The sequence below is a fragment of the Hirsutella rhossiliensis genome (genome assembly GCF_020360975.1).
Source record: "Hirsutella rhossiliensis strain HR02 chromosome Unknown scaffold00003, whole genome shotgun sequence".
Lineage (NCBI taxonomy): Eukaryota > Fungi > Ascomycota > Sordariomycetes > Hypocreales > Ophiocordycipitaceae > Hirsutella > Hirsutella rhossiliensis.
Window position 1 is genome coordinate 274,570 of NW_025408669.1, and position 16,833 is coordinate 291,402.

Below are 16,833 nucleotides of genomic sequence, written 5' to 3' on the forward strand. Positions count from 1 at the left end.
AGAGGAAGCTGCTAGATCAGATGATCTAGACGAAGAAGGAGACTATAGGAAAGCGGTAGAGCTGGAATACGCCTACCTCCCTACGCCTCCTCTTACGGAACAAGAAGAAGATCTAGAAGCAGCTTTTTCAGTCAGTCTTCCCGTCTCGGCCCCTAAGGGGGTAGGAAAGGCACCTCTCTCGAAGGATTATCCGGCTGCCTTTTTGTCCCTGCTTCGAGAAGCAAAGGAAGGTATAGGGCCCGATACGAAAGAAGACCAACCTCTCCCCTATTTCGATCGTTTTTCCGACTTCTACCCAACGCTAATAGAAGACGGTTCCCACGGAGCGTTCACAGCAGGCCGGCTTTTTAAGCCAGTATCAGCAAGGAAGGTACATAAAAGAGACCTCCCGGACCCACTAGCAAACCAGAAGCAGCTAGAAAGACACCCCTTTAGAGACTAGTTTTTCCAGGCCCAGAAAGACCACCTAGCCTCACACGAAGAGATAGGGTCTTTCGAAGAGGTCCTTAAGGAAAAGGCAAGAGGAAAACAGGTCCTTGGCTATAAGTGGGTCTTTATCTATAAGACTAATAAACACGGCTTCCTTTAAAAGTGCAAAGCCTAGCTAGTTATCTACGGGAACCAGCAAGAAAAAGGGGATCTTCCTACTAGGGCAACTACCCTAGTAGGGATGTCTTTTCGGACCCTTATAGCTATAGCAGCAGAATTCGACCTCGAGCTCGATTAGATAGATGCAGTCAACGCCTTTATTAACTGCCCACTCGAGGAAGAAGAAGTTATCTATATACGCCTTCCACTAGGCTTCTAATAGCTAGGAAAGGTTCTACGGCTTAGGAAAGCTCTATACAGATTACGAAGATCACCCCTTCTTTAGCAACAGCATTTAATAGGTTCCCTCGAAGCCCTAGGCTTTAAGAAAGTCCCTTAGGAACCGTGTATAATATAGAAGGGTAAAATCACGGTCTTCTTCTACGTCGACGACATTATCTAGGCGTACCTAAAAGAGGAAGAAGCTACTGCTAGGGAGGCTATACGAGGCCTGCAACAAAGGTATAAGATGACCAGGCTAGGGGAGCTAAAGTGGTTCCTAGGGATACGAATCCTTCGGAATAGGTCCTAACGGACTATCTAGCTTACCTAGGACGCCTATATCGATAAGGTCGCTTATAAATTCCTCCCTAATTCCTCGATAAGCTTCCCTCTACGCTATGTTGAGAAGAGCTTTTGCCTAATCCGTCCTTTTAAGCCAGGGAGCAAGAGAAACACTAATATTAATAGAAGGTGGGCTCCTGCTTTTTCAGCTATTTCTACTAGACCGGATATCTCTTTTACGGTCTCCCGGCTAGCTAGGCATAACTAGAATCCTAGCCCTAGGCATTAAGAAGCGGCAGACAGAGCAATCCTTTATCTCTATTTAACGAGATCATATAGTCTGCGCCTAGGAGGGCAGGAAAGGAAGAAATTAGCTGCCGAAATCTTCCTCTGTTCGAGCGATTCGTCCTTTGCGGACAATTCCTTAGATAGAAAGAGCTCACAGGTGTGAAAGGCCTCTAGTGAGTTGATACAACTAACTAGTCCCTATGCTGTTTACTATCAAGATACAGAAGAAAGGAAGAAAGAAAGAGAATCTACTACATAAGAGCATAACGGCATTTTATAGCTTCGAGCCAATGGAAGGTTCTAGAAGCTAGCGGCGCAGCCGCCGTTAAAGCAACTTGCCCGTTACATTACCTCCCTCCCTTCCAACGTTTCCTCTTCCGTGGGATTGTGGCAATCTGTGTGAAGATGACTTGAGAAGGTGACACTCTTTTGATGTTTCTTCCATTGCTTCCATGCATCAGTGTGTCGAATAGTGGCGAGGGGCTCCCACGTGGCTGCGAGTAATCATGCCATTTTACGAGCACCTTCTTCTCGTACCTTCCATTCTTTCATCCAGAATTCTTTCGACAGGTACATCTCTTGGCCGTCCACCAGCACCGGCGGGGCACTCTCTTGATTGATTTTCTGCGAAGGCAATGGGTCTCAGGGACTGGCGGAGTAGATCGACGTGAAAGACTGAATGGATGCGTCCAGGCACATCCAACCTGTAGGCATGTGGGCTGACTTCGGCGAGCACTTGATATTTGGCATGTAACCAATCGAGCTTCTTGCAGGGTCGCGATGTTTTGACATTTCTCAAGTTGAGGTATACCCAATCCCCAGGCTTGTATCTCGGTGCGGCCGTCCTGTGTTTGTTGGCTTGTGCTTGCTGTATTTCCTGGGCCATAGCTATCGCTGCTTGCGCAAACTCCGTGGCGTCCTGTAGTCTCTGAATGAAATCCTCCGCTGCAGCTTCTCCTGTGTGTCGTGTCTTCCGTTCTTCGATGCTCAACTAACTGGATTGGCTCATTATGGTAGCCATGCATGAAGAAGAACGGACTCAGTCCGGTGGAGGTTGCTTCCCGCTCGTTAATAGTCGCCATCGCGATTGGAAGCAAGTCTAACCAGTTCTCTTGCAGATAGTTTGTCCATATCCGAAAATCCTCTCTACCTCTTGGTTCATTCGTTCTGTTGCACCGTCGGTTTGTGGATGGTACGCTGTCGACAACCGTTGCTCGATCCCTAGCAGCTGACAGAAATGTTTCCACATACCACTGACGAACTGGGGACCCCGATCACTGGTTATAGCCGTTGGGATGCCATGGACAGGGTAATGTCGTTCGAATAGTCTTCTTGCAACCGCTTCTGAAGAAATATCGTACAATCCTTCGAGTTCGACGCCTTTGGTGAGTCGGTCCGTGACCACCATGCAGTTCGTCGCGCCATCCCCCGACGGTGGGAGGTCAGTGATAAAGTCAATGGTAATTTCGCTCCATATGCGTTGCGGAATAGGGAGCGGCTTTAGGAGTCCTTTCTTTGTATCCCTCCAGATGGTGTTTCGTCGCAAACCTCGCAGTTGCGCACAAACCGACGTACATCGCTAGCGGCACCCGGCCAGAAGAAGCGTCTCGACAGAGTCGAGTACGTGAGTCCCTTCCAGGATGTCGGTGATATGAGTCGTAGGTTTCCTGGATGATCCTCGTACGTAGCGGCTCCGAACCGGGTATCCAGACGCGTTCTCTAAAGCACAGCAGGCCTCTATTGTCTAATGAGCACTCTGAAATGCGACAACCTTCTCCTTCTGTAATTCTGTTGTAAACTCTTCGCCATCTGCTACCAGCTTCGTGAGTTCTTGATGAGCTTGTCTTCTTGGCGTGCAGCGTGCCACAGCTGCTGTAACTCCTCATCTTCAAATATCTGATCTCTTTTCGAAGTTGATTTCCTGGGCACCCTCGGTGTTGGTAGACAATGTCGATATTGGGACCCTTCTAAGGTGATCATCTTGAATAGCCTCATAATGCGTCCTTTAGTCGTTCATCAGGTGGTTGGCCGGCATGTGGTCCCGTCGAGAGGTGCGTCAGGCAATCCGCCCTTGCGGCCCGGCCTCCATTCGAGTTCAATTGGAACCTGGACAGGAACTCCGACCACCGCACTTGTCTCTCTGTCAACCTCCTTTCCGAGTAGAAGTATCTCAGGTTCTTGTGGTCCGTTAGGATCTTGAAGTGCTCTACTGCCCGTAGCTCTGGTTCCCACTGCTCCAAACATCTGAGAATGGCGGTAGCTCCTTGTCATGGATAGCGTAGTTCCTTCGGCTGCCGAATGTTTCTTCGAGAAGTATGCGACAGGTCGTACCAGTCCACCTTATCATCTCTCTGCAAGAGCACGCCTCCCGACGCGAATCCTGGAAGCGTCTGCTTCCAAGATAGTCTCCTTTCTGGATGGGCAAGGATCGGGGCCGTGATCAACAGGTCCTTGAGCTTCTCGAAGGCTTCGTCGCACAATCCATCCCAACGGAATGGCGTCCTTCTTCGTTAGCCGCGTTAGCGCTCAGCTATCACCGAAGTCTGGCATAAATATCCTGTAGAAGTTCGCGATCCGATGAAACTCCTCACGGATTTAACATTCGTCGAGGTTGCCCACATCCCTTCAGCCTCAACCTTCTCTGGTCGACTCGGATCCCACCTCCGCCTCGATGATAAACCCAAGGTATTTCACAGCCTTGACTTCGAATTCGCTCTTGTTGATGTCAGTTGCAGCCCAGCATCCATCAGTCGTTGGAGGACCTTGCCGACTTTGTCGCGGTGGTCTTGCAGGCTTCAGAGGAGAAGATCAGGACATCGTCGATATATGCTGACACAAAATCGTCTAGAGTAATCCTGGAGCGCGCTGTTAATGTACCGCTGAAAGGCTGCTGGTGCGCCTGTCAGGCCGAATGGAACTACCAGCCATTCGAAGGATCCATAGCGCGTTCTGAAAGCTGTCTTTTCTTCGTCGGCGGGGCGACCTGATCTTATGGAACGCTGCTATTACATCTACCTTGGTGAACCACCTTGCCTTGGCTATAGTTCGCAGGTCTCGCTCAGTAAGGAGCAGGATAGCGGTCCCTCTTCGTTATATGGTTCAAACCTCTGTAATCCACGCAGAAGCGGATGCCTCCACCGGGCTTCTTCACCATAAGGACTGGTGCTGCGGCTGGCGAGCTGCTGACTCTAATAAATCCCTTGTCGAGTAGTTATGTGAGGTCTTTCGTAGCACCAATAGCTCCTCGCGGGACATGCTGTAAAGCGGTCCCCAGGGTAGGGGCTTCTCTCGGCCATGCTCGTCTTTCAGCACTTCGATCTTCAGGTCCACACCTGGCCGATGAGGGGGCAGCTGGTCGGCCAGTTGCTGAGAGAAAGCTCGAGACCACTTGTGGTACTGTGGTGGCAGCTTCTCCATTACGTCAGTCTTCGGTTTCGGTCTTAGGGCCTTGTCAATATCCGCCATTGTGACCGAGTGAACTCAATGCCGCCTTTGCGTTTGTCACGGCGTGCTTCCGCTAAAAGGTTGCGGCCATGACATTAGAGACGTCTAGCTGGGAGGCTGGTAACGTCGTCGGTCTCGTGCTTGAACTCCACTGGACCCGATCTCGAGATATCCTTCCTTTGCGTGGATGTGAACATCCTGGTCTTCCATCCATCGTTTACCCAGGATCATGTCCCAGTTAAGATCGTCGATGACGTACGCGAAAACACGATGCTGCTGATGTCCATCGAGGTCGATCGACACATACGTGATCTTGTCGATTTTGACCTCCTTGCCGTCTCCGCTGCATTCTCAAGATGCGCGGCTGGACGCGTATATGTGGCAACTGGAGAGAGTGAAATGTGCGCTTGCTAACCGCGCCGTAGCAGAGGCAGCCATAGTCGACAAGATGGCACAAAGTCTGTGCCGTTCACCCTGACGTCTGCTATGAACGGTTCTCCGTCCATTTTGCTTTCGCTCACATCCCATTCTCTCACAGCCGCCGCGTGTCCCTAGTCTGAATCTTCATCGCTATGAGACGAAGCTTCGTCTTCGGCGATCTCGGCATTAGTGACCGCTGGTCGTGTCGGAGCCACGGCATTGACCTGAGTGCGACGGGTCGCGTTTGCGGGTCGGATAGGCGCAGCCAATGGGCGCGCTCGATCCTGCAGTTGTCTCTTCCACAACGAAGGCAACGCCCTTCACGGTAACAGGCGTCCATCTCGGTCTGATCGACCCACTTTGCACGCGCCAACAGCGCTTGGTCTTCTGGTCGGTTGGATTGGTGACCATATGTGTTCTTATCACTGCGGGTGCGCGCAGCGTTCACTTTCGCGGATGCTTGTAGAGTTGGCTCCCATTCCATCATGTCCTCTCGTCTAACTTCAGTTTCTGGCCGGACTGTTTCTGGGCGGCCTGGCCTCCATGGTTCTGGTGGTTGTCATAGTTGTCCGAACTCTTTGTGTTGCCTCAGGGCCTTTTCCACTGACCCAACAGTTCCATCTGGCTGCTCAGCGAATCGCATCTCCTCGCCAGCCCAACGTAGCTGCTGATGGCAGAGGGTCAGAGCCTATAAGGGCTGCTTTCATTTTGTCGTTTAGTGCCTCCTGAGGTAGGAAATCTTGCTGTCGTCTGGCCAATACTCGGCGTTGGCATTGGCGATCTCCCTCTCAAAGCGGGGTAAAGGACGTGAATGGTTCATTCTCCTTGCTTAATCGAATGCAAGTTGCGTGTAGCTCTCTGCTTGCGATCCCTCCCCGTACAACAACTCGAGGCGGTTGAGTAGTTCAGCAACATTGAACGTTTTCTTCTCGTTTTGCATCTCCACAAATGTGGTCACGTTGTCTTTAGCCTTGCCTTCTAGGCTCATGAAGATGTACATAAAGTGGCCTTCTGCATCTCAGGGCCTTTGTCGACTCGTAGCTTTCCTTCGGTTTCTAGTTTCCAGCTTCGCCACTGGGCCTTGTCGCCGCCGAATTTCGGTATGTCTCGTAATTTGGGGCGCTTGGTTGGTGAGGTTGTGAGTGGCGACCACACGGGTGTCCTCAATGGGGACAGCCGGGGTGACAGATGGCGTTGGCTCTAGGAGTTCAGACGAACGGGCTTGCTGGTGTTGTTGGAGTTCCAGGGCAATAAAACGTTCTTCAAACTGGGTGTTTCTTCGAGAACTCTCTTCTCTCAGACTTCGTATCTCGGCAACCAGGGCGCTGAGGACGTCCGACTGCATGTTGTTGTTATCTTCGGCCATCGCGACTTCGCTGAACGCTAATAGTTCGACGGGACTCAGTTTGGTGTCTTCAGTGTCTTCGGTGTCTTCGGTGTCTTCAGTGTCTTCAATTGTCTTCAGTGTCTTCGGTGTCTTCAGTGTCTTCAATGTCTTCAGTGATCTTGATAGTATGTGAAAGGCCTCTAGTGAGTTGATACAACTAACTAGTCCCTATGCTGTTTACTATCAAGATACAGAAGAAAGGAAGAAAGAAAGAGAATCTACTACATAAGAGCATAACGGCATTTTATAGCTTCGAGCCAATGGAAGGTTCTAGAAGCTAGGCGGCGCAGCCGCCGTTAAAGCGGCTTGCCCGTTACAACAGGGGTATATTATATCCCTTTTTAGAGGAACCATTGCTTAGAGAGCTTCGAAGTAGGCTACCGTTACGACTTCTAGTACGGAGGTAGAGCTACTAGCTCTTTTAGAAGCGTCAAAAGAAGCGATTTTCCTTAGCCGGCTACTAATATCGTTACGACTGCAAATTCCGTCCCCGTTAGCTATAGAATGCGATAACACGTAGACTATACGAATTCTTACGGAGGAAAATAGTAAGCTATCGACCCGGCTACGGCATATCGATATCCACCAGCATTGGTTACGCTAAGAGGTCTAAAGGGGACTTATTTCCGTCCGTTAGGTTCCAACGGCATCAATAAAAGCCGACGGTCTTACGAAGCCCCTGCCGAAGTAGAAGCTGGCTGTCTTTTTACAGCAAATTAGGCTAGAAGACGTTCGAGAGAAGCTATCCTTAGAAGTCCGCCTTAAGAGTCTACGAGAGGAGCTAATAGCACGTACGAGAAGGTGACGTCTATAGCCGAAGAAAAGGAAGAGGTTTTTCCCTTTAGAGGGCCCCCTATTTTGATTGGGTTTTCCTTCTAAGAAGGCCCTTTCTTATAGGACTTTCCCCTCTTTAGGCCCCTTTTTCCTTAAATAGGTCTAAAAGAGCCTAGGGACCCGAAAGGGCCCCTGCTTTCCTCGAGTAAAGGGAGAAGTGCAGAGCTAAGAACCTCCTCTATACGCTCACTAGCCCAAAGCCGTATTAGCTATGCCCTTACTATAAGGGCAGGCCATAGCTAGGGGTGTGTCGAAGCGTGGCCTGATTTCGCAGTTCTCGGAGATATCCCTTAGCAAGAGGGACCAAGGAAGCTGAAAAACACCCGGTGTGGAAGAAGGAAGAAGGAGCTAAAAAGAGGTGCAGAAAGGAGGGTGGGGGCATAAGGGGAAGCAGAAGTGGCGATAGCTTCCTATAGAGGTGGCGAGAGATAAGACGGATATGCCGGCAACGGCTGGAAAGGAGGGAAAAAACCGGCAAAAAGCTCGGTAGTCGAAAGGACATTAGTGGCTTCTTTAAGCAGGATCTTCTTTATTAATTGAGATGCTAGAAGGGTATAAAGAGGGGCGTTAGATAGAGGAAAGAAGGACAATCAAGGCAATACAACAATCACTCCCCTACTGCAATTGCTGCCCCCGCAAGATTCAAACATCTCTGCCCTGCCTATCCGACCCCTTACTTCTACTTTTACCTTCGTGCATTTTATATGCACTTCTCGCATCTCTCTTCGCGAGAAATATATATACCTAAACTATAGAGTTTATAAATATAAAAAAGTATAAGTATAGTATAAATAATATAACGGTATACTAAAAGATTATTAGTAATATATATAAAGGCTAGAAGCTATATTTAACTAAGGAAGAATTAATATAGAAATACTATATAAAAAATATAAAGACGCTAAACGAAAACTCGACCTTTAATATAAAAACGAATAAAATTATAAAGTATAGTATATAATTAACTATAAAGTAATATAATATAAACGATATAGCGTCGAGAAATAAGAAATCTTTAATTAGCTATAAGAAATTAGTCTCTTAAGCCCTAATATAATACTACGCGACGAAAATATAAAGAAATAATATTAATAATAAATCGAAGAAGAATACCTAAATAAAATAAATAAAGACTAAGTAAAAAACGAGGTATACTATCTATAAAAGGGCTATAGACTAGCACGATATAATAAGATCTAAGGACCTTATATATAGTAACGGTAAGCTATAATAACTAAATAGTATTAGATATCTAAATCGCGGGATATTATATATATATACTTTTAGACTATAGCGCGATAGGTAATTATATTTTACCTAAAGTTATTAATTATTACTAACTTATATAGAGATATAAGATAGATTTATATAAACTTATAAATATTAAAGGAGAGGCCTTTAACTATAATAATAGAATTATTAATATAGAGATTAATTACCTCGATATTAATATCTAGGACTACGATAAATAAGTTAACTTTAATATTATAGATATTAGAGAATATAACCTTATATTAAGGCTTCTATAGCTATAGGAGAGTAACCTATTAATTAACTAGAAAACTAGCTAGCTATATTAGAACGAAGATATAAGTTTCTAGGACTAATAGATTTAGAAGAAAGTAAAATTTTATAATAATTTAGCTACTAAATAAGGTAAAAAGGATAACCGTTTAAGTAAATTATTATAGGCTTAAGTAATATAAACGAAAATAGTAACTAAACCGGCGGATATAAAATCGACTAATAAGACCTATATACTAACTAATATAGCTATATAACCTAGCATTTAATATAAATAGAATAAAGGATATAAATCGAAGATTTAAAGAGTTATTACTACTTTAAGGAAAGACCTTAAATAAATTAATAAAGAGCTTAAGTTAAGAGAAACTAGCTTTTAAAAGAAAGACTAAAGCCTATAAAATAGAATAAAGAATATCCCCTAAGAATACTAGAAATATAATAAACTCTTTAAGAAAGAACTTAAGATAGGGTTACCTAAATATAGTTAATAGGACTATAAAATTTATCTTAAGGATAGAATAACGCTAACGTTTTATAAGATCTATAACTTAAACGAAAAGTAACTATAAACGCTATATAACTACCTTAACGAAAATCTATAAAAGGGATATATATAAACGTTAATATCTAAAGTAAGCTATCTAGTTATATTTATTTTAAAGAAAAATAGTAAGCTATAACTAGTTATTAACTATAAACGCTTAAACGATATTATAATAAAGGACTAAATACTATTACCGCTTATATTAAAACTATAAGATCGACTATATAGTAAAAAATAGTTTATAGCCCTCGACCTTAAAGGCGCCTATAACTTAATATATATAAAAAAGGGATATAAATAGATAATAGCCTTTAGAACGAAATTTAGACTATTTAAATATCTAGTAATGCTATTTAAACTTATAAATATACTAGCTACCTTCTAATAGATAATTAATAATATCCTATATAAATACTTAGATATCTTTATAGTAGTATACCTAGATAATATCTTAATCTTCTTAGATACCTTAGAAGAATATAAGGAATACGTTTATAAGGTACTCTACGTATTTTAGAATATAAAGTTACTAGTTAAATTAAAGAAAAGTAAGTTCTATATATAAGAAGTAAACTTCCTTAAATATACGATCTTACTAAGAGAGATATAAATATAATAAGATAAGATTAACTTAGTTAAAGAATAGCTAACGCTAAAGAACGTTAAGGACGTATAAAGTTTTTTAGGATTTATAAATTACTATTAACGATTTATTAAAGATTTCGGAAAGATTATAATACTACTATATAACTTAATAAAGAAGGAAAAAGAATTTATATAGGACGATAAAGCTAATAAAGCTTTTAAATATATTAAGACTACGATTATATAAGAACTAGTCGTAACTACCTTTAATCTAAAATAATAAATCGAACTTAAAACCGATATATTAAACTTTGCTCTAAGAGTATAAATCGGATAAAAAGATAATAAAGGAAAACTATAACCGATTATATTTTATTTAAAGAAGCTATATAGCGTAGAACTTAATTACCTTATTTATAATAAAGAATTCCTTATAATTATTTAAGCTTTTAAGGAGTTTTAATACTACCTTCTTAAAAGTAAATATAAAGTTAAGGTCTATATAGATTATAAGAATATCTTATACTTTATAATAATATAATAGTTAAATAGACGATAGATCTAATAAGCTAAATACTTATTAGAATTTAACTATAAAATAATTTATAGAAAAGGAATAGAAAACGGTCGAGCTAATACCTTTAGTCGACGAAGTAACTATAATATAGCAGTACCTATAGTAAAAGGATAGCTCCTAGAAATTAACGAAAACGGGAACTACTAGTAATAATAGCTAAATATAATATTTAGAGTATAACCTAATAACTTAATATACTAAGAGATCTTAAAATAGATAAAAGAATATAAAGTACTAAACGAATATAATATAGGATATTTAGAAGTTTTAATATATAAAAATAAAATCTAGATATTACTAGAATTATAAGATAAAGTTATATAAGATATATATAAATATTTAATATATAGATACTAAGGAATCTAAAGAATAATAAAACGGATTAAATAATAATATAACTTCCTATAGCTTTAGGAAGTAGTATAAAAAGTTATTAAAGAATATAAACTTTATATATAAAGTAAAGCTAAATAATATAGACTATATAGAGAATTATAACCGCTACTAGTACTAGAGAAACTATAGGATTCGATAGTATTTAAGTATATTATAAAGCTACTACTATTAAAAGAACTTATAACTAATATTAAATATAATAGTATATTCGTTATTACCGATAGGCTAATAAAGTATAGGTACTTCTTACTATATAAAGAAGTAAGTAATATAGAAGAGCTAGTATATATATTCCTAAGAACTATTATTAGTAATTATAGACTACTAAATAAGATTATCTTTAATAAAGGAAGTATATTTATAGCTAAGTTTTAGTAAGCTCTTATAGTATAATTAAGGACGAAATATAAGCTTAGTATAGCTTATTACCTATAAATAAATAGATAAATAGAACGACTTAACTAAACGCTTAAATAATATTTATAATACTATATTAGCTACGAATAAAATAATTAAGTTAAATAGCTACTAATAGCGTAACTAGCTTATAATAGCTTAGTTATAGAAATAACTAAGCTCTTATTAGTATACGCTAATTATAGATATAACCTAGAAGTATTTAAGGTTACTTAATAAGGACTATAAGTAGAACGAGTAATACTATAAGTAGATTAGCTATAAAAATTATATAAAGAAATATAATAAGAACTTTAATTTATTAAAGAACGAATATCTACTTACTATAATTAGAAAAGATTATAAGGACTAATCTTTTAAAAGGGAGATATAGTCTACCTTATACGACGAAATATTAAAATAAAACGACTAAGTAATAAATTAGATTTTAAGAAACTTAGACTATTTAAGGTTAAGAAAACTATTTTAAAAGTTAACTATAAACTTTCGCTACTAACGATAATATAGATATACCTAATATTTTATATCTTATTATTAGAACTAGTACTACGAAACGCTAAACTATAAGAAAAAATCGAAGTTAACGATAATTAAGAATATAAAGTAAAATAAATACTAAATATAAGAAAATAAGATTAGTAATAGGAATACCTTATTAAGTAGAAGGGATATAGACTAAAGGAAAATACCTAGGAACTACTTAAGTACTTAACCTACTATAGTTCTTTACTTTAATAGTTCTACTAGTAAAATCTACCCTAGGTATTATAAAATCGCCTAATAAACTAATAGCATTCTAATTAATTATATTAAATCTACTTATAAACTAAACATCGACTACTACTTTAGATTCTTAGCGCTTAGCCTTATTAAGGTTATCTAAGGAATAAAGGCCTTAATAAACTATCTTAGTGCCCTTTATCTTTAGCTAGCGCTTTTAACGGTAAAGCCGCGCTAAACGGGCTAAGGCTTTATTTAGGTTAGCTTAAGCTTTTAATATTCGCTCCTTAGTAATTTCTTTTTCTTTATTTAATCGATCGGACTCTAGATTTATTTAGGATACTAGGAAATATATTAGCTATAAATAATAGGTAGGATAACGAAGTTACCTATAAGAGCTAATCGCTATACCCGACGTATTATAAGAACGACCTAGCCGTATATATTCGGTATACTTAGAAGATTTCTCTAGTATTTTATAGCGGAAGCCGCGTAACGAATAAAAAGAATATAGTATAACGTTAAAACTAAGACGATTAATAGACTTAGCTAAATAAATACGCTTAAGGGTCTTATAAGAACGATCCTTCGATATACGACTAGATATACTATTAGTAGTATATCCTAAGGGATAGAAAGGACGAAACGGGGAATATATATACGCGCGATAAGGGTATATTTATATATAGCGGCTAAGGTAGTAATAGGTCTTACGCATAAAACTAAAAGGAGGGGAGATATCGTATTACGACTATAGTTAGCGGGCTATAAGAGAGCCGGCTATATTTATATAATAAGGCGGCTTAGAATAATAGTTAGGACGAGAAGTTACTTAGGCTTAGCTTACCTAGAGCGTACGTAAGCTAAGTAAGCCTTATATCGATAGATTATTACTTAGGAGTATAGCTTACGATTAAGCTATAGTAAGCTATAAAGGGGATTATAGCTAGGACTGTAATTTAAGGATAGTCTCTATAAGTATATATAGCTACCTACTTTTACTCCTTTAGATAAATAGCTCTCTAGCTTTTAATATAGATCTTTATTATAATTCTATCTTTAATTTTAATTACCTAGTTATAGTTTACGGTCTACGACCTCTAACTTATTACTAACGTAATATATATATTATTGCTTAGACCACGCTATATTATATCTACTAATATAAACCCCTTAATAGGTTTATCCCTTAAGAATAATACCGGTCGTTATAGGTAAGGGGTATACCGCGTTCTTAATACCTCTTATTAAGATTTTAATTATTACGCTAAGGCTAAAGCTTATAGCCTATTATTTATCGATAGCTTTATAGAGAAAGTTATATATATCGACGATATACTCTTCTTAGCGGGCCTTATTCCTAGTAAATCCGTTTATCTTTTTAACGCCTTTATATATTATCCGAGCGTTTTTAAGGGTAATATCCTACTATTTAATAGGGCCCGTTAGTATTAGGTGCTAACGATCTTTATAGATATACTAAGGAGGTTACTTTTACTTATAAACGTCTCGTTAGTCTTAGTCTATAAACCTTTCCTTATTTTTAGCGTAGAAGCGCTCTTCGCTGCCTTTTACTTTAACTTCGCCGTAGTAAGTAGGCAAAATAAAGCTCTTACTCTTAAATAGTAGTACGCTAAAGAAGATAGCGGCATTCTTAAGGAGGTCTATAGCTAGGCCTAGGATGCTATTTAGGTTCGCCGCTATATCTTAGGAAAGGGTAAAGTAAGCGAAAGAAAGGGAGAAAATAAGATTAAATAGTTAAGGTAAGTAGTTCTAAGTTATAACGCTAAGAGGCTAAGAGGGTATTATATATATATATAAGAGTTATATTAGTAGAGGGGATTATTATAAGTTAGGAAGTATATAGAGTATATATATATATATATATAAAAGGAAGAAGAAGGAAGGAAGAAGGAGGGTATAGTAAGAGGAATAAATAGTTATTAAAGCGCGCGGTTATTAGTTACTTTAGCCGGCCTCTATAGTAGTAAGGTCTTAGGCGTATTTAGGGGTTACGCTTAAATAGCTTCTTTTACTAGTTATCGATTAGTAAGCTATCTAATCTCTGCCCTTTTCTTCTCCTCTTTACTCTTTTTATTCCTCTTCTTCCTCTTTTCTCCTCTATCTTTTTTATTTCTCTAGACCGCTACCTCTTATCTTCTCCTTTTACGACTACCTCTTCTTCCTTATTATATCTTATAAGACTACTAAACTTAAAACTAAAGAGCTACTAGATAATATTAACCTCTCTTTAACTACTCTTCTATAACCTTCCCTTATTACTACTACTCTTCTTACTTAGAATTATCGTACTAAGGTCTTTCCTCTTTATATAGAGTACTTTTAAGTAATAACTATCTAACTTATTTAATCTTACTTAGCTTATTCTAACTATCTTCTTTTATAGATCTATAGTTACTTTAAGGCCTAGGTCTATAATAGAAATAATATCGGTTACTAAGGGTTTCTAATTTATATAGAAATTGCCTTTTAGTTATAGGTTCCGTTAAAAGCTCCCTATATCGTTAAGATTAAAGCGCGCGGTCGCTCTCCTCTCTCTTACTTTCTTAAGAGCACGCTAGGTCAGTATAATTAAATCGTCTTCTATACCCTTTATTATAGATATCGGCTAGTAACCTATATCCTTATAGAAATCGCTTATCCGCGCGGATACTTCTTTTCTTAGCTTAGTTTAAGGCGGTAAGAATACTCTTAAGTAGTCTTAATTACTTTATATAAAACTTATAATCCTTGCCTTTATTAAGGGTATATTTAAACTTATTAGATAACTATAACTTCCGCTTATAAGTATATTATATTTCCTTTTTATAAGTATATTTCTCTTTTAGGTACTACTAGCTATTCCTACGCTAACTACGTTTAGGATTCGACTAAGGCGCTTATTTACGAATAGCGGCACTTCCCTAGATACTATAGGGCTACTTACGACCCTAATAGATTTACTAACTATATATATAGTTATAATTTCTATACTAACCTTAAGACTAATAAATTTAACGATAAGTATATTAGTAATAAGACCGCCCTTTATCTTCTTTATAATATCCTTAATCCTTTTAGTCCTACTAAGGATTTAAAGAAAGGGGAGGAAATTAACCTTACGCTTATTTTACCTAAAAAGAGATTATATAAGTTTAACGAGCTCTCTCTTAAGTAATAATTAAATAGTTTTTAAGTTTACTTTATAGTAGTCTATAATAGGTTTACCGGGAGTAAGTAGCCTTATTTAATTACTATCTTTAGTAGTAAAAGTTTTTCTCTCAAGGTTATATACGTTTAATTTAGTAAGTCGAAAATATATTAAAATTTATCTTATAGGCGCGTTTATTTTCGCTATAATAGGTCTCCCCCTTTATAATAAAAAATAAATATTCCTATTTATAAAGTAAAAATTCCTATTCTTAAGGGAGGTAGGTAGTAAGAATATTTATTTTCTTACTTTATTATTTAATTATATCTTTATTCGTCTTCTTTAAGGTAGTAAAGGGTAGGTTATTATTAAGGAAAGGTAAGAAATATTATCTTTATCTACTTAAGGAGCTTTAAGTAGAAAATTTAAAATAGTAAGGTAGTAGGTAAGGCGCTCGTAAATATCTTAGCTACTATAGTTATCCTTTAATTAGATAGTTAAACGGTGCCCTAGTTACTAGTTAGGTTCTAGCGTGCTTCTTACGATAGTTATAGATTTTTATCTTTACCGCCTTTTCCTCCCTACCTCCTTTTTACCTCCTCCTTTTCTTATTAAATTAGTATCTTTAAGGCTCTTATATAGAGATCCTTTTTTACTTTACTAAGTTATAGTAGCTAAACCTCGATCGTATACCTTAGGCCTTTCTTAGGTATCTATAGTTGCTTTTCTTCCTTTTCCTAGCTTTAATCCTTCTAAGGTTCGTTAAGGAGTTATTATAACTATAGCACTATTTAATCTAAGGCTTCTCTACTTAGTAGGAGTAGTAAATTATCTACTTCGTCCGTTATTTCTTCCTTCCTCCTCTTATTAAGAGTAATCTTATCCTAAAGTAACTAGTCGTCCTTAGTAAAGTACTACTAACCTTTCTTATCCTTTTTAAACTTCTTTAAATACTCTCTTAGGATTATCTTATTAAGTACGATTCTATCTAAAGTCTTAATCTTATACGCCTTAGACTACTTTAAGCGCGATACTACTTAAAAGGGACCGTTCTACCTTATTTAATACTTAGCTTACCTTCCTAGATTATTTAATTATCTTACGTCGAATAGTAAGATAAGGTCTCTAGGTTATAGGCTTTCTTTCCTTATTATATACTTATTAGCTTTATCCGTCCTCTTTACTAATTAATTTTAATATCTTATTACTCTTTTCTTAGCTTCTTTTATATCTTTTTCTTTCCTTTTTAAAACTTATACTTATACTTTAAATAATTCTTCTCTTATCTTTACTTCGTCTTAGTTAATTAGTCGCTAAGTTAAGTATTTTATCTTAAGAGGTAGTACCGGTTTTTATCTATATAGTAGGTAGAAAGCTAATATTCTATAAGACTCTCTAACTACTATTCGGTTTATAAAGATTACTTAGTTAAGGTATTTAATCTACTTACC

General features: G+C 38.3%; 1 protein-coding gene across 1 annotated transcript; it reads right to left on the bottom strand.

The window, feature by feature from the left end:
• Positions 1-4,929: 4,929 nt before the first annotated feature.
• HRG_02773 (uncharacterized protein) lies at positions 4,930-6,610 on the bottom strand (the record flags this gene model as incomplete). The annotated part of the gene is made up of 5 exons (XM_044861244.1): positions 4,930-5,167; positions 5,361-5,783; positions 5,820-5,911; positions 6,280-6,366; positions 6,398-6,610. The coding sequence occupies 5 exons, from the start codon at positions 6,608-6,610 to the stop codon at positions 4,930-4,932; spliced, it is 1,053 nt and encodes a 350-aa protein (XP_044722270.1).
• Between the last annotated feature and the right edge of the window lie 10,223 nt (positions 6,611-16,833).